This window comes from Puntigrus tetrazona, chromosome 20 (assembly GCF_018831695.1).
Source record: "Puntigrus tetrazona isolate hp1 chromosome 20, ASM1883169v1, whole genome shotgun sequence".
In the NCBI taxonomy this organism is placed as follows: Eukaryota; Metazoa; Chordata; class Actinopteri; order Cypriniformes; family Cyprinidae; genus Puntigrus; species Puntigrus tetrazona.
This window is the reverse complement of record NC_056718.1, coordinates 21,882,374-21,906,242: the sequence shown is the minus strand read 5'-3', so window position 1 is coordinate 21,906,242 and position 23,869 is coordinate 21,882,374. Positions and strand designations below refer to the sequence as shown.

The 23,869-nt window shown below is 38.9% G+C and overlaps 5 protein-coding genes across 5 annotated transcripts; 2 read left to right on the top strand and 3 right to left on the bottom strand.

The window, feature by feature from the left end:
• Positions 1-5,414: 5,414 nt before the first annotated feature.
• LOC122325159 (trace amine-associated receptor 1-like) lies at positions 5,415-6,471 on the bottom strand. Its single transcript, XM_043220075.1, has one exon. It carries the CDS (start codon positions 6,461-6,463, stop codon positions 5,453-5,455), a length of 1,011 nt encoding a protein of 336 aa, XP_043076010.1. The 5' UTR covers positions 6,464-6,471; the 3' UTR covers positions 5,415-5,452.
• Positions 6,472-8,281: 1,810 nt separating this feature from the next.
• On the bottom strand, positions 8,282-9,292 carry taar10a (trace amine-associated receptor 10a). Its single transcript, XM_043220154.1, has one exon. The coding sequence runs from the start codon at positions 9,290-9,292 to the stop codon at positions 8,282-8,284; it is 1,011 nt and encodes a 336-aa protein (XP_043076089.1).
• A 5,756-nt stretch (positions 9,293-15,048) lies between these two features.
• Positions 15,049-16,092, bottom strand: taar10 (trace amine-associated receptor 10). The gene is made up of 2 exons (XM_043220545.1): positions 15,768-16,092; positions 15,049-15,695 (listed from the first exon to the last, which is right to left on the bottom strand). Exons 1-2 carry the CDS (start codon positions 16,090-16,092, stop codon positions 15,049-15,051), a joined length of 972 nt encoding a protein of 323 aa, XP_043076480.1.
• A 2,627-nt stretch (positions 16,093-18,719) lies between these two features.
• On the top strand, positions 18,720-19,745 carry LOC122325446 (trace amine-associated receptor 13c-like). Its single transcript, XM_043220496.1, has one exon. It carries the CDS (start codon positions 18,720-18,722, stop codon positions 19,743-19,745), a length of 1,026 nt encoding a protein of 341 aa, XP_043076431.1.
• A 2,069-nt stretch (positions 19,746-21,814) lies between these two features.
• On the top strand, positions 21,815-22,837 carry taar13a (trace amine associated receptor 13a). The gene has a single exon (XM_043220499.1). The coding sequence runs from the start codon at positions 21,815-21,817 to the stop codon at positions 22,835-22,837; it is 1,023 nt and encodes a 340-aa protein (XP_043076434.1).
• Positions 22,838-23,869: the final 1,032 nt, after the last annotated feature.

The window sequence follows — 23,869 nt, the reverse complement described above, 5'->3', positions numbered from 1 at the left end:
CTGATCCTGAGGAAAGGGGACACAGAGACAGGAGAAGCAGCACCCAAACAAGACACATAACAAGACTTGTCCCAGGACAGAATTAAATTATGGGACTTCAATGCCATGCTGCCTCAACCATGGGTGCCCCAAAACAAGACAAGCCTGTTGAGACTCCAGGAGAAGCAGCACGATGTTCTCACAGTGATTTCCCGACACAACAAGACTTACAAGGTAGTGGAATGTGTGATGGTGGAAAGTCTTTGGCCAGATAGTCCCCAGACAGGAACAGGGGAGGTGAGAGGAATGGCTGGGATGCCCCAACTTTTAGCCGGGACATCGAGGAAGTTGGCCTCGGCCCCGGAGTCAACCAGAGCCTCGCAGCTGTGAGAGGTTCCTAAACAGGTGATTACTGCTGGAAGGAGGGTACGAGAATAGGAGGAGGGCATAGGAGACGAACCCACTGGACGCCCTGGTATCTTTTTAAAGGGGCACGTGAGACCCGGTGTCCAGAGTTGCCACAGTACAAACACAGCCCACGAGCCAAACGATCTTGTTTCTCTCTGAGCCGTGAGGTGGAGTGACCTAATTGCATTGGCTCAGGGTCACTGGAGGGCAGGGATGGTAGGTGCTCGATGCTCTGGGAGTCCCTTGCTGACCATGGGAAAAGACGCTTTCGGCGAAGATGGATCCGGGCCTCAATGCGCAATGCCAGGCTGATAAGATCCTCTAGATCTGCCGGGTCTCCTGAGCAGCAATCTCATCCTGGATCTGAGGATCCAACCCTCCCGAAACAAGGCACGCAGGGCTCCCTCATCCCACTTGCACTCGGCGGACAGGGTCTTAAACTCAATGAGGTAGTCAGTGACTGTTTGACTCTTCTGGCGGAGTCGAATGCTTAGCAGCCGCCTCATCTCCCTGTCGGTCTAACAACCTCTTCATCTCAGTGCTGAACTTAACAAAACTGGAGCATATCTGTGACTGAGCATCCCACACGGCCCGTCCCCACACTCGAGAGCCTTGCCGGTGAGAAGGGTGATGACGTAAGCCACCTTAGTTAGTTCAGAGACATAACGACCTGGCTGAAGTGCAAACACCAAAGAACATTGGGACAGAAAGGCTTGGCAACAGTTCGGGTCCCCATCATAAGGAGGTGGGTTGTTGGCATGTGGCTCAGGGTTGGAATGAATGTGGGATGAGACTCGTATCTCCTGCTGAAGATCTCGAACCAGTCCGCTTAAATTAGCCACTTGAGAGGTGAGGGAATCAATCATAACCCCCTGGTGGGCCAGAGCGGTACAGACATGGTTTTCTTCCGCTGGGTCCATGTTGGTCAGTCCGTTGTCAGAACAGACGAGCAGACCCAATTGCAGAAGGAAAAAAGAGTTTATTTGACAAACAAGGGTTTGAGTAATAGTCCAAAAGGTGTATTCGCTGGCAGTCGACTCAGACACAATCCCAACTGCTGAAAGGTGGAGGATGGCTCATCAAACGGACACAATTGGATGAGACGAAGGGTGAACCAGACCCAACCGGTGGGGTGGGAAAAAGGTGGCCAGTCCAAGCAATGACTGGGGAGCCTCACACTGTGGCCACTTCCAACATCCACCCGCTAGAGGACCGAGACAGGTACTGGCACCCGGAGGTTGTCTTGTGAGAGGAGAGTCCTGCGCCAGGTAAAAGGTGGGCTGGAGAGATGGAGCCAAAAGGGGGAAAACAAGAAACTAACAAACAAAAAGCCAAAAAACAAAGCAGTACTAACTGAAGACAGGACTAAGACTAAGACTAAGACTAAGACTAAGACTAAGACTAAGACTAAGACTAAGACTAAGACTAAGACAAACAAGACAGATCAGACAAGCAAACTGCTGGTGTTCAGCGTCACAACGAACAACATCAAACACCACGGACTGACAAAGGACAGAAAACACCAGGAGATTAAGTAGGGAGGGTAATTAACAGAAATGGTGTGCAGGAGTGTGAAACAATTAGGGTTAACAAGAGGAGGAGTTAACAGCAAAGCACATGGCGAGCTGTCAAAACAAAGGCCATGTGCTTCAGGACAACAAAACACAAGACAAACACAACAGGCTACTGCCAATCCCTGACAGTTTAAGGTGCAAAAAACACATTATTTTTTACAAACTGCACATTATTGTTTCTCCTCTAAGCCCTGCCTTCTGAAACAGGTTGATTTGTAGAAAGCTCATCAATCTACAATAGCGAGATGTGCTCAGCTATCTAGTGCATTTTGATTGCCTAAAAATCGCAAGCGTCTGGTGAAAATGTTACGCTCCTTACTATAACATGATACCACGCGTCCCTGCGCTATTACACCAAAACATTGCAAGCCATTACACATTAGACATTTGCTGCATCCAATGGGCACATACTTACTGATTATCATGAAGTAGTACAGTAGTTGTAATCTTTTTATGCGTCATGTTGCATTGTGCCATGTAAACATAACACCATGTTTCCATGAAAAATGACGAACAACAAGCACTAACGTTACCCTTCACTGCTCAAAACACGCATATGAATAGTAAGTAGTTGGTTCTTTTAGTAAATGAAAACGTAACTTACTTACAGGTTGTGAGTCAGAAGCACCAGACTGTCCTTGCAGTTAGAATTGCACCAATTGCTTTCCATGTTCAAGAATCAGTTCTCCAAGCTACCAATAAGCTTAAGTGGTCATTGTATAAATATGCTATAAATGATAAAATCTAACGAAATTGAGGTAATATTATAAGCAGCGTCAAATAGCGATGCAACATGATGGCTCTGAATTGTATGTATAATCAAACCTATGAAATGGAGGGACATGACTGGAGCGGGTGACGTCACTGGCCAGGAAACATAAAAGCATGTGGAATGCTGCCAGCTTCAATTTCTGTCATGAAGTGAAGCAGGCAGGGATGCCTGAAGTGTGGTTATGAGACGCAGCCCAGAGGACTCATAAGCTAGATTGATGGCATCTACTATCCACCTGCTCAAGGTCTGCTTAGTTGCAGGAAACCCCTTCTTGGGAGCACAAAAGCAGACAAGCAGCTGCTTGCTTTTTCTCCACAAGGCAGCTCTGTGGGCGTACAAGTCCAGTGCTCGCACTGGGCATATACAATTTAGCTTCTGCTGGCCTGGCTCCCGAAAGGGAGGAGGATTGGTATGACAAGCAGTGGTGTGACCATAGGGACCTTTGGACTGTAACCCACCCACGGGTACAGAAACACCTTGGCCATGCCAGGTGCAAACTTTACAAACAAAGGGGCCACTGAGAGGGCTTGAAGGTCACCTACTCTCCTCAGGGAACACAGTGCTAGCAGCAGACCCCTGTAGAAAACCTGCAGGGACTCTAGCACTGTACCAACTGGGCAGTTAACTGAGTCAAGCTGGTGGTCTCTACACCATGAAGTGAAGAGTTTCCACTTCAGGGCGTACTGTTTCCTTGTAGATGGAGCTCTGGAATAGAGGATGGTCTCAACCTTGGTTGAAAGCTCTGAAGTAGGAACCAGGGTTTCCTCCACATATCTAAGGCACATACAGCACGGCGTGACACTTTGAACCCTGTTCCTTAGCCACCACTGAAGGGGCCCCATGTACAGCAGGCCAAGAGCTACAACGTTGGACACAGTTGTCATAATGCCCAGCAGTCTCTGAAACTACTTGACAGTGAGTAACCAGCCTTCTTTTACTCTTGCGACTGCAGTGTGGATTGACTAGATCCGAGCAGGGTGCATATGAGCCTGCATGATAGTCAAGTGCTAAAGTAATTTGCAATAGCTTGGAAGGGAAGCACAGAGCCGTTAAAGACGATGATGGTGCAGGCGTCTACTCAACCTGTGGCATCGTCTTATAACCACACCCTTTCATTCCCATAACAGTCAGGTGCGGGGAAGAAGAGGTGGGGCAAGAATGGTTTATTCCATGATCACGACACCTCAGAAAAAACGCCAGGCTCCGCCTAGAAGGTGGCGGTCGAGCATACAGAAAACACTCATCAAGTTTATTATGACACTGCTCGTCCTTTACCTCGGCTGGCCATTCGATATTTAATTTGGCTACGACACGAGTTACCACCTCCAAGAGCTCCTCATACTGGGGCAATGCAGGAGCAGGTCCAGTGCCACAAGGATCTCTAGAGATGGATCCCTCTTTGAAGAAATCTTTCTGGGAGTGAAACACGTGCAGTGGCATATGCTCGCAGTGCGGGCAGTCAGATCTATTCGCCCCCAGGCAAGCTATGTGTGTCATCCACCAAGATGAAGCGTTTGCACGAATGAGCACACGTGCGGTAGTATGACTCGCCCTTATCCCTTTCACTTTTCTATGACATATTTATTCACACATTCACACACAGAGAGCGCTGCGCTGAATGATAAAAAGCTGAAACCACCAGCAGTCCACATGCTTTTATGCTTCCTGGCCAGTGACGTCGCCCGCCTGTGATGTCCCACCATTTCATTGGTTTGATTTTACACACGATTCAGAGCCATCACACTGGAAGGCGTTCCCCATAACGTTTTCGACACGGCTCGAGTTCCTGAAGAGGAATCTTAATATCTTAATTTGTGTTCCAAATATGAAGGAAAGTTTTACTGGTTTAGAACGTGAGGGTGAGGCAGAATTGTCATTTTTGAGCAAACTCTCTTTAATCTCTTTAATATTTTTTACAAAACAACCTTATTGTGCTTAACTCTCTGGTAACTATACTAGGCATATGCATATACTATAATAGGCATATGTCTTTAAATAGCAAATAGGATTTTGAACATTTTATTTGTAAGTAAAAATCATGTATAGCACCTTTCAGCTTGAGAAACACATTTGTTTTGTGCTCTTAAAATGTTGTGAATATAAATGGCACTTTCTTGGAATTATTTGGGTTGACAAAGCAAATCAAGTAAAAGCAAAGATTAATGTTGAAAGTGTAATTTTTTAAAATGAAATATTCACATTTTTCACAAACTTTCACAATCATTATTTTGTTTTCACTATTCTGTTTGAAATAGCCACAGCTAACATGAAAGTGGTAGGTGTCTGTATATTAAGAATACGTTATTAAAAGTGTGTTGTACACCTTAATCCACTGAAAATTGTTTGGATCTCCTGAAATATGCTCTTGGCAATTCAGCTGTGTTGTCATGAATTAATAAAAAGCACAACAACAATGACATGTACAAAAAATTATTTTTAATTTATTTTTTGGGACTTTGAAAAATGTTATTGTTTAATGTGATTTGAAGATCTTCTAGCACTTAACATGTAGTTTTTACACTTTTAAACAAAAATCTGGTGGACTGGACTCAGAAAACAACATGGCATGTATATCACAGAAATCTTAAAGGATGGAATTATTTTGCACTTCTTTGAATATGAAGATGCACTTAGGAAATCACATACTAAAATAGATAAACTGCAATATGTGCCAACTGAATATTAGTAATATCAAGTATAAGAATTTGCCATTTTATTATTACATCAGTACTGTTTTGGAAGAATTTGTTTGAAAAATTGCTTTTGATAGTATAATTTTAAATGCATGTCTGAACCAGCTGTAAAAGAAGGCGTACACTATGGGATTGCAGGTGGAATTATAATATCCGACCCAATAGAACAAGTCAAACAGCAGTGGTGGTACAGAGTAACCAATGAAGGGATCAATAACATTGCAAAGAAAAAAAGGAATCCAGAAGATCAGAAACACCCCAATGACGATGGCTAATGTCTTAGTAGCTTTTCCCTCTTTTTTAAATTCAGAATTCACACTCTGAATGGCCTGAACCTGTCGTTGAGCTGCGTGTAAGATCTTAAGATACACACAGAGCATGACAAAAGCAGGAACATAAAAACAGGCCAGTGACATTACAGTAGCTGCCTCTTTGCTCTGAAACAGTGTGCAACGTCCGTCACATTTGATGTATTCATAGTAAAAATCTTGAGCACCTATAATGTTAAGCTCCATGAAAATTGTGCCAAACCCCAGAGCAGCTGAAACAGTCCAGCAGATAATAATCATAACTAGTGTAGCAAGAGATGTCATTTTACTGTGATATTGAAAGGGGTGACATATGGCATAGTATCTGTCCAGAGAAATGATACAAAGATTTAAAATTGATGTAGTGCACAATGTTATATCAAGACTGCTGTGTATTTTACAGAACAAATCTCCCAGATACCAGCACGTCTCGATGGAGCGCAGCATGCTGGGCGGCATCACAACTCCTCCGACAAGCAGATCGGCCACGGCCAGAGACAGGATGAGGTAGTTAGTCGGTGTGTGAAGCTGCTTGAAGTGAATAACCGTTATGATCACAAGCAGGTTTCCTGTAACCGTGACAACTGAAGAGATGCTGCAAAGGATGTAGAGCAATATTCGGCTTTCCAAAGGATACACAATCTTCTGACAAGACATGTTACTAAACTCATAACAGAGAAAAGGCTTTTCCGAGATTGCAAATTGGCTGATGTTGATTTGGCCATCCATTTACACAATTCTGGAGCTTTCCTGTTTAAAACAAGAGACTGAATTTAAAACATGTTGACGTTACATGATAAAATCTTAAAAGAGCACAAGTTCTAATGTTTTCAAGCATTGCATATAAGAGTATAATCTATGCACAGCCATGCTATGCATAAATCCAAGAAAACCATGCTAAAAAAAAATAAATAAATAAAAATTGAATTACCAAATAGAGATTCAATTTGCACTGAAATTAGAATAATCCAGTCAAGACAGTTTATAATATTTATACCTATATTAAACCTATGTATGATATTCAGACATGTCCATTTACATACATGGAAATCTCTCTTCTGTGTTCTTACCTTTCCTTCCACAGTGAACCAAGGCTGTCTCGTGTATCACAGAGAGCTCACATTTATAGCTCAAGAGTTTCATAACAATCTCCCTCCTGTCAAATCACACGCATTTGCGTTTCCAAGGAAATCTCAACAGTTTACAACAGTGCTAAAACAACACTGAGTCTCACAACCAATTTGTATGTATTTTACGAGTTGGCAAATTTGTGGCTAATTAGTGCGAATTCATATGACCTCAATCATAAGATTTTGTATGATTTGTCTAAAACCCCAGTGACGGGTAAGGTTTAGGGCAGGGTTAAAATGTGTACGATTTAGCAAAAATCATATAAATTTGAGTGAAGTCATAAAATTCATTAGAATTAGTCTAAATGTAAAATATGTACAAAGCAAGCTAGCTAAAAACAAGACTGAGTGCCAAAACTGGCCCACTTTCTTATTTAATCTGACCCACAAAATAATTTTATTAATCTGCGAAACTGTCATATTTCCACCTCATTTCCACCTCATTGCTTGTCAGTTATTTAGTGAAATGTGTAAATGATAATTCTAAATTAGAGCTTTTTTTAACATCAACACTTCATGTGTGTCACAACAACGTGTTTAGATCATTACATGACATGGTTAACTGCTAAATTTAAGACTAAATGGACAATGAAACTTTGCGTGGTTAGACTTGTGGTGTGTAGTTTCTTGTTAGTATAATAGGGAACAGATCATGCTCTTAGGCACAATAAGCAAGATAACATGCAGTGCTGACACCCAATCTTGAATCATTTTTCGCTCTGAATATACTACGTTCAATAAATTTCAGCCTCTTGTCCAAAATCAGCATATAATATTCAAATGTTATTGTACTGTATTTTGTTTTAAATGCTTATTAATTATTACTTTGTTTACAAAAATTTTGATATATTTTCAACAACTAGTTATACTTTATGCATAGGCTGTATGCCTTTAAATTTCTTATTTAAAAATATTTTTTATAAAAATATGCAATCATCACATGAAATAATATTTTGTTTAGAGATAAATGGAAAAAAATTAACAACACTCCTTTTATGGGATGACTTGCCATTTTTAGTGCAAATCAGTTTTAGGTAGTGATATTCTTGTACAAGTGATATTTTAATGATATTCTGAAATGTGTATCTGGCAGTTCAGCCATGTGGAACTGGTGGCAAAGAAATTGCATGAATGAAAAATGTAGTTTTTACTGATTTACATTTTTTTTTCATTATTATTTAATTAATGAGAATCCATGGGAGGGGCAATGATTAACACTGGTAGACTCAGAGGAGCCCTGAACATACAGCACTCATATATGCAGGCACAAACAATTATTTAAATGAAGATTTGTTTTGCACTTTTTTGAGCATGAAGGTTCAATTTATAAAATTACAAAAAAAATGTAATATTTAAAAAAATACAATATTGTACCAATCAGAAAATGAAATGTATTTGCAAATGATGTTTTTCCTTATTACAGTAGTATTGTTCTTGAAGAATTTGTCTGAAATACTCTTTTGGATAAAATGACTCTGAAAGCATGTCTGAACCAGCTGTAAAAGAAGGCGTACACTATGGGATTACAGGTGGAATTATAATATCCAACCCATAGGAACAAATCAAACAGCAGTGGTGGTACAGAGTAACCAATGAAGGGATCAATAATATTACAAAGAAAAAAAGGAATCCAGAAGGTCAGAAACACCCCCATGATGATGGCTAAAGTCTTGGTAGCTTTTCCCTCTTTTTTTAACTCAGAATTCACACTCTGAATGGCCTGAACCTGCAGTTGAGCTGCGTGTAAGATCTTAAGATACACACAGAGCATGACAAAAGCAGGAACATAAAAACAGATCAGTGAAAATACTGTAGCTCCAGCTTTACTCTGAAACACAAAGCAGCCTCCATCACAGTCAATGTTATCATAAAAAAAATTCTCAACTCCAATGATATTAAGCTCCATGAAGATCATGCCAAACCCCAGAGCAGCTGAAACAGTCCAGCAGATAATAATCATAACTAGTGTAGCAAGAGATGTCATTTTACTGTGATATTGAAAGGGGTGACATATGGCATAGTATCTGTCCAGAGAAATGATACAGAGGTTTAAAATCGATGCGGTGCACAATGTCACATCAAGACTGCTGTGTATTTTACAGAACAAATCTCCCAGATACCAGCACGTCTCGATGGAGCGCAGCATGCTGGGCGGCATCACAACTCCTCCGACAAGCAGATCGGCCACGGCCAGAGACAGGATTAGGTAGTTAGTTGGTGTGTGAAGCTGCTTGAAATGAATGACCGTTATGATCACAAGCAGGTTTCCTAGGATTGTGACAATTGATGAGATGCTGAAAAGGATGTAGAGTAATATTCGGGTTTCCAAAGGATAGATAAATCTCTGACAAGACCTGTTACTAAACTCATAACAGAGAAATTGTTTTTCCCAGATTTCAATTTGGCTGATGTTGACTGGGGCATCCATTTACACAATTAAGGTTCACTGTTCTGTAAAAAAGAAAAATATTAGCCGCTGACCCTTGCAAACAAGCGTACTAAGTATACATACATTTTACTCTTATCATTAATCATAATGACTTTATAGGTTCTTAATGTTTCTAAAAGCTATAATTCTCACAAATTACAATTGAATAATACAATCATTTCAAACATGTTATTAATAGCAAAGAACAAACAAATAAGAAATTACAAACTGTACATTTCAGTTACATAATGAAAACCATACATTTCCTTATTTTAATTTGGTTCAGTGTTCAGTTCAGTAGCATAACTCAATCACCTTACCTCTTTTTTCAAGTTGCAAAGTCACTCATCAGCCTAGTTTTATAGTAACGCAAACTCCCAGATGTATCCCTCTGAGGAAGTACTGACACTGATTGGATGACTTTTTTACCATGGTAAAAAAATGGTATCTTAGTGCACTCAAAACAACATTAAAACAAACAATTATTATTATTATTATTATTATTATTATTATTATTATTATTATTATTATTATTATTCTAAAGCAATAAACATTTGCACCAGAAGACTACAACATACACAGTGTTGAAAAGCCTGAGAAGCTTTGTTATGCTACATTATGCTACGTTATGGTGCTATTATGTCAAATATATATAGTGTGATGGGTGTCCTGAAGGATCATTACCCTGGTCATTACCCTATCATTATCAGTCACCCTGGTAACTCACGAGGAGCACCTGGCCGTACCCATCAGAAACTGATCGGCCACAGCTGCTGCTCATCAAGGGCTCAACAAAAGCGACACAGAAGAGACTAGCAGCTGAGCAATGCCTCTGGTTCTGAATGCAGCTAACATCTCTCTCTCTTCTTTTTTCTGGCAGACAGCAGCGTGTGACCGATCTGCTTGACTCACCTCAGCCCGTCCCACAGAGACACTGCACCACGAGCAACGGGATACTGTTTAGACCATTTCACTTGTTTGTTAACCTTATGTCAATAAATCCACCCTCTGGGGACTGTTCAGATCAACGGCAAGCCTTTTCATGCCCCTGGAAGCGCTCTGAGCCTGGTGTGATCCCAGACATCTCAAAAAGTGGACAACTGGCTCAAACAATGCTGGCCCCATGTGCGCGTCATTGAGGGGAAAGACGTACAACCTGAGCCCCATCCTCATTTTGTGAAAAATGGCCTGCTGTCCTGAGTCACCCAATGGAGGGGGGAGGAAAGACTCTTGTTGGTGCCAAGATTTATAATAAGATTTTAGAACTGCCTCACTCCCTTCCCATGGCCAGGCACTTAGGCGCCGCCAACACGCAACAATGGATCCGAGAAGCGGTTCTGCCAGGTATGTCCCACCTACCACTTACATTACCCAGGAAGCCTCCCCCCTAGTCCACTCAATCCAGTGCCTATCATCGAGTTGCCTTCCCGCTTCGGGATGGACCTTATGGGGCCATTGCAGAAGTCTGCCCGGGGACATGAACACATGCTGGTGATAGTGGACTATGAGTACGAAAAGCAGCTGCCAAAGCCATCGCACGGGAGTTATTACTGCTCTTCAGCCACATCAGCATCCCAACCGAGATACTGACTGTTGGAACTACTATTCTTGTTTCATACTTTTATTGACATTATTGTCTAATATATCAATGTTGTTTTGGAGGATTTCTGTGTGTGAGTGTGTGTAAAGAGTTTGGTGCCTCACCCATAAAGAACAGGAAGCTGTTTGCAGCTTCCACCTTGCTGAGCTCGCACACATGCAGATTCCATCTAACTGACATTTAATCAGGATCACACACACACAGAAACGAATGTTCCCTATTGTAATCTTTCTATGGGTGTTTCTCTTTCTTTATGTACAAATAAAGATGTGTGAGGGGCTGCATTTCAGAAGCAAACTGAAGAGAGCTGGAAACAATTTACTTCCCTTGCAACTGAAGCGATGTCACTTGCAAGTTAAACATTCAGAACAAATTCTCGTGTCTATTATTGAGTTGTCTTCGGGGAGGTAAAGAACCTTAAAGAGGCATCCAGACCCAACACTGACCGATCAGGGTATCCCCTTCATGTCCCAGCTAATGGCTGACCTCTGCTGGCTGCTATGGGTGAAGCAGTTGAGGACCACCATGTACCATCCCTAGACAAATGGCCTCGCCAAAAGATTCAGCCAGACCTTGAAACGGATGCTCCAACTGGTAGTGGCGGAGGATCGAAGGGACTGGGACTTCATGCTGCCATACATCCTCTTCGGCATTCAAGAAGAACTGGCTACACGTCGTTCAAACTACTTTTTGGTCGGCAGCCTCACAGCCTCCTGGATGTCACCAAGGAGGCTTGGGAACAGAAGCCGGCAGCTCATCAAACCGTCGTTGAGGACGTCAAGGAAATGAGGGTGAAGATCGACCGGGCCATGCCATTAGTCTGGGAACACCTCATCAAGGCACAACAGGCCCAAAAATGCCACTACGACAGGGCAGCCCAACCACAGGAATTTCAGCACGGGGACAGAGTCATGGTCCTCATTCCCACAGCAGCCTACAAATTCCTGGCCACCTGGCAGGGCCCGTACATGGTGGTGGAGCGAAATGGACCAGTTACGTACTGCCTACACCAGCCCAAACGACAACGTACAAAACAGCTCTACCACATTAATTTACTGAAGAGATGTGTACGGAACGGGGACCAGGTTGCCACTCTTGCTTCCACCGATCCTGTGGTTGTAGACGTAAACCCCCATCTCTCGGCTGCCCAGAAGAGGGAGCTCCAGCACCTGATTGGTCAGTTCTCTGTTGTGTTCTCCCCTCACCCCGGGCGGACCAACATCATTGAACATGACATCAAGACGGCACCTGGAGTCATCATGCGGCACCATCCCTACTGCGTCCCAGAGGCTCGTTGGCAGGCTATCGAGATCCAGCAGATGCTGAGGTTGGGGATAATCGAGCCATCACGCAGCCCATGGTCCAGCCCAATCGTGATGGTCCACAAACCGGAAGGCCCCCTCTGCTTCTGTAATGACTATAGACGTCTCAACGGAATCTCTGAATTCGATGGGGATCCCATGCCCCGAGTGGAGGAGTTGCTGGATTGGCTGGGAAGGGCCCGGTACATCTCAATCCTGGACTTCACAAAAGGGTATTGGCATGTGCCCTTATCTGAATCTGTAAAACCTAAAACTGTGTTTTCTACCCCCTCAGGACACTGGCAGTACCGGACCCTTCCCTTTTGGCCTACATGGGGCACCAGCTATGTTCCAGCACATGATGGACATTATTCTCCGACAAAGCATATGCCGCGTCCTACTTGGATGATGTGTTAATTTCACTCTGAGGCATGGGAAGATCATCATGAGCATCTGCAGAGGGTGCTCTTGGAGCTCCGGAGGGCTGGACTTACTGCCAACCCGTCAAGTGGATGGCCAGGGGAGAGTGACAGGCGTCCTGATGGATCATCAGCATTGCCCTGGTAAGTCACAAGGAGCTCCTGGCCGTACCCATCAGAAGCTGATCAGTCACAGCTGCTGCTCAACAAGGGCTCTACCAAAGGCACACCCTTTGGGGACTTTTCACTGAGTTCTCCTTGTTGATTGATTCTTCACCCCGTTACACTATATATATATATATATATATATATATATATATATATATATATATATATATATATATATATATATATATATATATATATATATATATATTATTTATATATTAGTTAGTTAGTTAGTTTGAGTGTATGTCCATACAAACTTCCCTTGTCCACTAAGTGGAACGTACTTCAAAGTGGCAGTGGGGATTCCCCCAAGGGGAAGTGCTTAGGGAAATCCACAAGTCTAACAGTAGAATGGAACACAACCTAAAGGCTTGGTGTATCCCATCATGCATCATATGTTAAAATAAATAGGCTTGTTTGAGATGCGCTTAGCCTCGCTTGGGGAAGAGAGGAGAAGCACTTAATTTCCAGTTAATTTTTAATTGCAGCTATGTCAGATTGTGTAAAGGTCTTATTGTGTGTATCCGGTTACAGTGATTTGTCCATGGTGCTCATTTAGCTGTTCTGGTCTCTGATGAAGATTAAAGACATGGGTGTTTAATCTAGATTTAAACTGACAGAGTGTGTTTGCCTCCCAAACGGTGTTAGGGAGATTGTTCCATAGTCTAGGTGGTAAATAGGTAACAGATCTGCCACCCTCAGTCAATTTTGATATTCTGGGTATTATCAAATGGCCAGGGTTTAGAGAATGCTGCAGACGTGCAGGACTATAATGTGATAAGAGCTTGCTCAAATATTGAGGAGCTAAACCATTCAGGACTTTGTTTGATAGAGAGCCAGTGCAGTGTTGACAGAATCAGGCTAATATGGTCATACTACTTGGTTCTGTTAGGAACTTTAGCTGCTGCGTTTTGGACCAGCTAAAGTTTATCAAGTGTGCAGAACAACCACCAAATAAAGTATCACAATAGTTTAACCTCGAGGCAACAATGCCAACAAGGGAATCCCTTAACACAAAGGTAACACAAGTACAAATCTCCAGATTCAGGCTGAGTGTGTTTGTGTTAGTTAGTTTGTGTCTTAGGTTTATAATTCCTGTTCAAGCTAATTCGCTTACACAAACAAGACAAAGTGCATGCTATTTAATTCTATACAAAATGCATATTTATCATCTTTAATACAAATGTGTATTTTATTTTTTTTGTAGAACATATTACAGCCATGACATATCTTGCACAAAGATTGCACTGTCATAGTGTTTGGAAATATGCATGCATAATTTAAATACATAATCGCATGAAATCAGATAAAAAAATTAAAAAAAAAACATTTTAGATAAGAACCCAGCATCATGGTTATCTGAACCAATAAGCATGAAGCTGTGTCGCCAGTCAGCTGTTTCCCATCATGCTTTAGATCAGCGCAGTTGGTGGAAAGAAACTGCTGACAAACAAGCCTGTTTGAAGAGGTCTCGTGAGAGATCAGGGAAACATTTCCGATCTAATGTCAAGTTCTCGCTACATGCTTATAGTCACGATTTTCACTTGCCAAAAGATTTTGTGAAATCGCTGGCAAATGGCTGAAATTGGAGGCAAATTAGCGCTACCCCAGATAGTCATGCGGAGTTAATATTTAACTCTGCATAAGTTAAATATTTATAATAATTAAAAATTCATCATTTGGAAAAAGATTTCAGTTTATTGGTGCACAGATGAGTATAAATATTTTGTACAACATTTTCTACTGCTTTTTATCACTTAACTAGAATCACCACAAATCAAATGATGTCATCTGTTATAAGGTCTAACAAAGTTGATTTAAAAAATGCAAAGTATTTAAAATAAAAATAAAGCAGGACAGGGCATTTCTGATTTCTTCTGAAGTACTAGCATAATTCTAGTCAGGAGTGAATGACAGAGATCTGTTCTAATAGAAATTATTTTAGTGCGTATGAAAAATTATGCTTCGTATAATTCTTAATAATAATAAATTTCAGAGCTGTAGTGAAAACATTTGGGATTCAATCAAGGTCATTATTAAAAAGACTTAATGTTAGTGTAATCTGGTTGACATATGGTATATAGACTTTGACATTAGTTCATATTATAAAATATTATGTAGTTTAAATGTATTCTGCAGTGTCTCAGTATAAATAATGCAAGTGTGATCTGTTTATTTGGCATCATATTTATTGTGCAAGGTGTAATTGTAGCTACATAGACATTTCTATTTATTTACATTTATATATCATTTAAGAAACAGTCATTCCTAATCACGTCTTTCCATTATGTCAAGTTGTGAAGAATTTACTTGAAATATTTTGGCTAAAATGATGATTCTCAGAGCTTTTCTAAACCATCTATAAAAGAATGCATACACAAAAGGGTTACACAGAGAATTAAAATATCCAATCCACAAAAAAGCATCAAATATGGCCGGTGGTACTGTGTAATTTAGAAAAGGGTCTACTAGATTACAGAAGAAAAAGGGTGAGACGCTTACAAAAAATACCCCCATGATGATAGCAAGCGTTTTTGTGGCCTTCCCCTCAGTTTTGTTTATGGAAGCACAGTTATTTTTGCCCACGTGGACTAAATGCTGTATAGATTTTGATTGTTTTCGTGCAACAAGGAGAATTTTGAGATAAATGCTGACAGCAATTATTGCGGGAAGACCGAAAGCAAGAAATGAGGAAATGGTGCTGGCTGCTGCGGTTTGAAAGATGATACAGGCGCCTTTGCAGGCTATATTATTGAAATAAAACTCCTCATCACCCAGAATGTTGAGTTGTAGAAACACCATAGCAAATCCAACAAACGCAGCTAGACCCCAGCTTAGGGAAATCATAATGAGGCAAACGGGAGGAGTGATTTTATTCCGGTAATGAAGCGGGTGACATACGGCATAATAGCGATCAATTGAGATAAAAGATATGTGCAAAAGAGATGTGATGCATAACATAATATCAACACTGCTGTGTATTTTACAGAACACGTCTCCCAAGTACCAGCACGTCTCAACAGAGCGCAGCATGCTGGGAGGCATCACAAAACCTCCGATGAGCAGATCGGCCACGGCCAGAGACAGGATTAGGTAGTTTGCTGGCGTGTGCAGCTGCTTGAAATGAATGATGGAGAGGATGACCAGCAGGTTTCCACATACTGTGGTTAGCGCAATGCCACTGAAGAATGAATAAAGCAAAATCTGAATCTCTGATGGGTAGACAAATCTTTCACATGAGTTGTTGGACGACTCAAAACAGAGAGCAGGTCCACGGTCAATCCTAGTTTGAGTTGAATTGTTTAGGTCCATCACCAGCTGGACATGATCTGTTAAAAACACATATTTATTTATTAGCAAATAATGCACTGATAATGCAATCTAATAGTAGACTTCATAGCCATAACATCACAAGAACATTATTAGCACTGCATCTTAAACACAAATTTCATTAGACATTCATGACAGACCTTACCTGTCTACAAAATAGCCAACGTGCAGAAAGTACTTATTGTATTTTTACCCCTCCTGTATTGCATCACGACTGTCTTTCAACAACAAAAAAGCTTTTCCCATGAGATTTCCCTCTATTTTGATCCCGAGTTGTATAAATTAATGAATGCAATTTGTCAAACATATATTTTTTTCTTCATCTTGGTGCTTTTATGTTCCTGAATATTTTATATAAATTAAAATTATCTGCTTATATTGATTTAATCATACATGTATTACTTATTTATTACTTGTATTTGGTTATCTTAAATGTACTTCATGTGTATGTTTTATTGTTTTACTTTATCATCGCAGACCCATACGTGTGTGTGTGTGTGTGTGTGTGTGTGTGTAAAATATAAATAAAAAGATATAAATGTAAAAAGAAAACCCATCATAATTAACCCTAATTTTATTTTAGGAACTATTGAAAATAGATGTTACTGAGAGTTATGAGGCGCTGTGTGGGATTTAGGATTTTTCTTTATCAATACATACATAAAACATATACACCTACAAATTACTCACATATACATGTATACTATTAAATGTTCAGTATATATGAACATGTAACATGGGAACATAATGGGATCTTTTTTCATGCTTTTATGGTGTTGATAAAGAAGCTGCCCCACTCATTTACCAAACATTTAATTCATAGATCATTTTTGAAGTACAAGCCTTTGCCTTTGAAGGAATGGAATGGTTGCTAATGGTTGTCTTCGAAAATGTTATTGTGTATAAAATAATACATTTATTCAGTTAATGTGTTTCATGTCATTAAAATTTACATAACATAAATATTTCATGCTTAAAATCATAATCAAATGTTTTTATTCTTGATTTCTCCGGTGAAACTGTGACATCATACCTGTGTAATTTCTGACTCTAGAGAAATCCTGTTGTGGAAATAACTGGTGGTTAGTTTTTTGTCTCCTTCATCTAAAAATGCTTGCAAGCTGAGGGACTTATTAAACGCAATAAACAAGATTGCTGTTTATCAGCACATTCACACCCGTCCTCATTAAATTCCAAAACAATCACACTTGGCTCTGATTGCTCCCTACAGGAGTGAAAACATTCACCTCAGAGCGTCTGGACTTGCATCATTCTTATTGTTCTAATTATATAATACAGAGTAATAAGGACTATCATTAAAGGAACATCATTAAAACAAGAAAAATAAAAATATAAAAAAAATTATAATAATAATTTATTAAATAATTACATATACATATAATAACAATTTATTGAAAAATAATAAATAATGGCTTATAAGTATTTATATGGTGTAAATGTTGTGTTTTTGTATGTAATGAAATATAAAATATGCAGATATAATTAAGTGACATGATAAGCAAGGCAATATTTAGGCCTAGCATATGTTTTAAAGCATTTATGCTTATTGATTATTTTCAGTTGTTGAATAAACTTTAATGAACATTTATCTCACTTCATCCAGAATGGATTAATTACATGCTGGGTAGATTTAATTTTTTACAGAGATTATTGCAATGCATTATGAGACTGTAAATCATCTTAAAGGAATAGTTTAGCAAAAAATGAAAACAACTCCATAATTTACTCACGGCCGAGGTGTATATGTCTTTCTTTTTTCAGACAAACACAGTCGAGTTCCGGCTTCTTGGCTGACCTTTGACTTACATCAGCTTACATCAGAGGTCAGCCAAGAAGCCGAATCTCGCCTCTCTCTCAAACGTATTGTAAGAAGTCAGTAATTTGACTTACACATTTTTTTGCCAAAAACCCATTGATCTGCTTCAGAGGATATGTGATAAACCCCTGGAGGTTTATAGGTTATTTTTTTTCGTTGCGGTATTCATGAATATTGCCTCAAAATAAAGGCAGCTATCCACTAGCTTTACCCAGCTTAAAAGATCCAGGATAAATAAAAAAAAACTCCAACTGTGTTTGTCTGAAAGAAAAAAGTCATATAGATGGCTCGGGAAGAGTAGATTATGGCATAATGTTCACTTTTGGTTGAACTATTACTTTGAAAAATCTTGCACTTGTATTTTTAAGGGTCATAATTAAGTGGTTCAGCAACTGCAACCTCTTCTTTTATTAATCAAGCAAATAAAATATCAAATATAAAAAATAAATATTATGAAAAACATACATTTTACAACATATTCAAGCAGTAAAACAGTTATTTTAAATTATAATAATATGTTCGTATTATTTTACTATCGTGCAACCTAGGCGAGCAGAATATACTTCTTTCAAAAACCCCAAAAAACTTACCAACTCTAAACTCCCACCCATAAGACTGAAGTGTATATTTTAAGTGCTTGGATATTATTTGCTGCCTCATCACTTGGGAGGGTCAGAGAAGCCAATGAAGTGTATTTAAGGGAGTCTTCATTCACTCTTAACACACCAGTAGTCCACATAGAATTTTATAGGTTTTTGTGTTTTACTAGAGGATGGATATTTTAACACAAGATTATGATCTTGCTCAGTTTTGTTTTCCTTCAGTGAACAACTCTTGTCTTAAAGACACACATCATGTTTCTGCTCAGACTGTGGTGTATCTCCTGTTGGTGTCTGCAATGATTGTGACCATTCTAGGAAATTCAGTGGTCATCATCTCCATTGCACACTTCAAACAGCTCCAGACTCCCACGAACATCTTGGTGATGTCCCTGGCTTTAGCGGATCTGCTGCTTGGATTGGTGGTCATGCCTTTCAGTATGATCCGTACTGTGGATGGCTGCTGGTATTTTGGAGAGTTCTTCTGTTTGCTGCACTCCACTTTTGACTTGTTTCTCACATCAGTGTCCATTTTTCATCTAATTTTTATTGCAATTGATCGATATCAGGCTGTTTGTTATCCACTCCAGTATCCTACAAGAATAACCATACCTGTCGCATGGGTCATGGTGATGATAAGTTGGAGCGTGGCTGCATTATATTCCTATGGTTTAGTGTACTCAAAAGCTAATGTGGAAGGACTGGAGGACTATATTGAATCAATATACTGTATGGGAAACTGCAATTTGCTTTTCAATGCATTGTGGGGAGCTATAGACACATTAATAGCTTTTCTCTTGCCTTGTTCTGTCATGATTGGCCTGTATGCAAGAATTTTTGTGATTGCAAAACAGCATGCTAGAAAACTCAATGATGCAAGTCAGCATGAAAATGAGAATATGTTTAAAAGTTCTCGACGATCTGAACGCAAAGCAGCAAAAACTCTTGGTGTGGTCGTGGGTGCTTTTATTATTTGCTGGTTACCATTTTTTATAAATTCTTTGGTTGACCCTTACATCAACTTTTCCACCCCACTTGTTCTCTTTGATGTGTTTGTCTGGTTAGGCTACATTAACTCAACCATAAACCCCATCATATATGGCCTTTTCTACCCATGGTTCAGAAAAACCCTTTATCTTATTATAACATTGAAAATATTTGAACCAAACTCATCTGATGTAAATGTCTTCAGTGTTTGATTTCAATTTTTATATGTGCTGCACATATTGATATCTTTGCAAATCATTAAATAAAAAATAGTAAAATCAAAAAAGTGATCTAAAATCAGACCACTGGCACATTCTAGTGTGAAATTGTTGAAAATGATGCAAAACTCATTTTGAATTCTGATTTGATGATTCTGACATTTTTTACATGTATACTTTTTTATATATTTAGTGTACAAAAGTGGTATGCTTAGGTATATTTCTTCAGTGGGTTTTTATACATTGTAAAATTATTTTTGTACATTATTTTATACAAGTATTTCAAGTAATTCAGCCAAAGAAGGTCTTTAAGAGGAAAAAGTCGTTCCTTTGTGTTTTTGTTTCTCTAAGTGGTATGTGCTTTAAAATACATGATCTACTTTCTGCCATCTTTGCACGTTCAGATCCGTTTTTTATTAGCTTACAAAACTGAATATGTATATCGCAGTTTACATATACAGTGGTGGCTGAATTTATTAGAACACCTGACAGATGTAAAAATACTGACCTTTTTTGCCTCCAAAGCATGATTTCATTTCATAATGTTGACGAAATAAGCAGATGTTTGATCTGAGCAGATAAGGTAAGCCGTACTGTTTTTATCCATTTGTAACTTTTATTATGTCCACCTGTTCCAATTACAGCAGCACATCTCTCTGGCATAGTATTAATACATTTCCTGAGAACTTCAACACTTTCAAAGTAAACTAATTTCCTTTGAATGTACACTAGATCTGTTAAATCTATTTTCCAGTTCTTTTTTTGCGAGAGCCAGTCCATCATTTTCAATGTTCCAGCAGATTCCTTCCATCACAAGGAGTTCCAGCAATAGTTTGTTTTATAGGTACCGTAATGGCCAACTTAACCAAAAAACAGTTGAGACCTCTTAAATACGCCAGTTGTTCTAAGAAATTTGCCCACCACTATCCATGTTGCCTTGATAAAGTGGAGAAAATTAAATATAGTTTTGTATATTGGGTTGCACTTTATTTTGATAGTCCACTTTACACATTCTTCTAACTATAAGTATCTTTGGTAACTACATGTCAACTAATTCTCATAAATTTGCAACTACATGTCTACTAACTGTCAGAGCAGACTGTTAGGGTAGGTTTAGGGTTAGTAGAATAAGCTGACATACTTTTTTGTATTATTTCTTATTGTATGTTGTAGACTCATCAAAATAAAGAGATATTAGGTTATTAACAAAGTTATACTCTAATGACTGATAGTTGACTAAAAAAGTTACTTACTGTTAGTATAATGCAGGGTGGGCCCAAGCCTTTTTGGGGCCCTGAGCAAAATTTTATTTGGGGGACCCTCAGTGTCGCCAACATGACTGGTTATTGTCAAAGTTGGTTTATTCACACAAATCTCACCACCAAACACCCATGACCAGTTTTGTTTGTTGTAGTATTTTTTACATCATACTAATTGTTTGCCGGGTGTGTTTTTGTACTCTTCTGTGATTTTTTTGCAAATTTACACATGTGGTCAGGTGTTAATTTAAATTTAACATTCAAAGTTTTAACATATTAAATGTCATATTTAATGTGGTGTACTGAAAAGTTGCCAAATAAACCATCAGACAATGCATTTACAGAACATAAATATTAAACAAACCTGTAATTTTATTACAAGTTATATGTTTTAATAAATATTAAACAGCAGAGAGCTGTTTAATAAAACAACAACTCTATATCTATATCTAGCTAATTGAAGCATAATGATATTGGAATATAATAGCAACCAAAAGGTAGGCTAATGTAAATAATATTAAGCTGTTAATCAGTTAATGAGACTAAATTATATAACCAGGAAAGTTACTTTTAATACACCATTATATATACAATTATATACACCAAAATATGCCGTTTGTTTAATTTCAAAGGTTACTGCCCCTGGTGATAGCTGTGTATCTTTTCTCTAAAGGGTATATTTTTAAGCCCTGTGACGATGTGGGAGGGTCAGAAAATAGCATGAAGTGTATTTAAGGGCGTAACTAATCTAACTGAAACAGAATTGACTAGGTTTGTGTTTTCTGAGACAAAGAAGCAGACAAAATGGATTTATCATTACAAGAATATGATCCCACTTTGTTGTGTTTTCCTGCAATGAACAGCTCTTGTCTTAAAGGTACACATCATGACGCTCAGACTGTCTTGTATGTCATGTTGGTGTCTGCGATGATTGTGACCATTCTAGGAAATTCAGTGGTCATCATCTCCATTGCACACTTCAAACAGCTTCAGACTCCTACTAACATCTTGGTGATGTCCCTGGCTTTAGCGGATCTGCTGCTTGGATTGGTGGTCATGCCTTTCAGTATGATTCGTTCGGTGGATGGCTGCTGGTATTTTGGAGATGCCTTCTGTTTGCTGCACTCCACTTTTGACTTGTTTCTCACATCAGTGTCTATTTTGCATCTTGTTTGTATTGCTATAGATCGACATCAGGCTATTTGTTATCCTCTTCAATATCCTACAAGAATAACCATACCCATTGCATGGGTCATGGTGCTGATAAGTTGGGCTATGATAGCAGTCTATTCATATGGTCTTCTGTACTCAAAATCTAATGTGAAAGGACTAGAGGAATATGTTGAATCAATTTACTGTATAGGACATTGCAGTCTGCTTTTCAGTAAATTATGGTCTGTTTTAGACACGTTAATAACTTTTTTCTTTCCTTGTTCTGTCATGGTTGGACTGTATGTTAGGATTTTTGTAGTTGCAAAAAAACATGTAAGAACAATCAGTGAGGCAAACCAGCATGAAAATGAGAATGTGTTTAAAAGTTCTCAGCGATCTGAACGCAAAGCAGCAAAAACTCTTGGTGTGGTTGTGGGTGCTTTTATTATTTGTTGGTTGCCATTTTTTATAAACTCTGTGATGGATCCTTACATCAACTTCTCCACACCACTTGCCCTCTTTGAAGTGTTTGTCTGGTTAGGCTACATTAACTCAACCATAAATCCCATCATATATGGCTTTTTCTACCCATGGTTTAGGAAAACCCTTTCTCTTATTGTAACAAGGAGAATATTTGAACCAAACTCTTCTGATATCAACATTTTCACAGTTTGATTTAATTTTGTCTCTGTGCATCACATCACAACAGTCAATATTTTTATACATAGTGAATTAATTTACAATGAAATGTAAAAAACATGTTTTTTTTTTGTCTTTTTGTCTGTGCAAAATTAAAAGATAAACTATCCGACATTGTATACCGGCAAAATAGTCAACTCAAAAAAAAAAAGAAATCAAAGAAAAACAGTTAATATTAGTTTGTTGGAACTGAACATGTCAAGCAAAAACATGTGTTATGTTACATCTATTGTGGTATATCATTGTGGAGCTAAAGTATTTTAATGCATGAAATAACTTGCACAGATATAAGCCCTACTAGGTTTAAAAACTGCCCCCTCATTCATTATGAGGAAAACATGAACAGAAATAAAGGAATTCTGGCACACTGTGCCAAATAAAATAACATAAAATATTTTAAATTATGAAAAAATGAATTCTGAATTGATGGTCCAAACATTTCAAAAATGACGATTTTGAATCACATACAAGAGAACTCTTGTGTGAAGCTTAAGGCACACTTATTCAGTAGTTTATTATTATGACACAACCCAGTTTCTACAAAAGCCCTTATGAGCAATCCCTTTAGCATACTTGTTATGGCTGGGTTGAAACCAGTTTCTCCATTTTAATACATTTTTATGACCAGAGAATCAATCAATGCTGTTTTCAGTTGATGGTTGAACAAAACGGTACTAAACTTTAGCTATTTGGGACATGGAGCCTCTTTTTTTTATTACCAAATTTAAATGTTTTGACACTCTTTAAGCCCAAAACACACTGTGTGATTTTTGTCTGTCTCAGATGAAAGATCGGCTTTATGAATTGATTGTGATGATTTCTGTGACTCCTAACTAGTGTGAAAGTGGATGGCAAAACCCAGCTGGCCACTGTACAAATTTCTGCAATGGGCACTCCACTAGATCACGCCCCTGTAGTTCAATGGACCTTTACTCCAATGCAGCATTGTAGGCCCAAGGGAGAGTAGGCTAGCAGAATAGCATCAACCACCAACTTAGAAAATCTTTG

What these genes read in the sequence shown, in the direction of transcription:
- LOC122325159 (XM_043220075.1), bottom strand. Translation starts at nt 6,463, where the DNA reads ATGGATGGCCAAATCAACATCAGCCAATTTGCAATCTCGGAAAAGCCT.
- taar10a (XM_043220154.1), bottom strand. Translation starts at nt 9,292, where the DNA reads ATGGATGCCCCAGTCAACATCAGCCAAATTGAAATCTGGGAAAAACAA.
- taar10 (XM_043220545.1), bottom strand. Translation starts at nt 16,092, where the DNA reads ATGGACCTAAACAATTCAACTCAAACTAGGATTGACCGTGGACCTGCT. An exon ending in GTACTTGGGAGACGTGTTCT is followed by an intron (nt 15,696 to 15,767) that starts GTAAAATACACA and finishes TTATCTCAATTG; the next exon opens with ATCGCTATTATGCCGTATGT.
- LOC122325446 (XM_043220496.1), top strand. Translation starts at nt 18,720, where the DNA reads ATGGATATTTTAACACAAGATTATGATCTTGCTCAGTTTTGTTTTCCT.
- taar13a (XM_043220499.1), top strand. Translation starts at nt 21,815, where the DNA reads ATGGATTTATCATTACAAGAATATGATCCCACTTTGTTGTGTTTTCCT.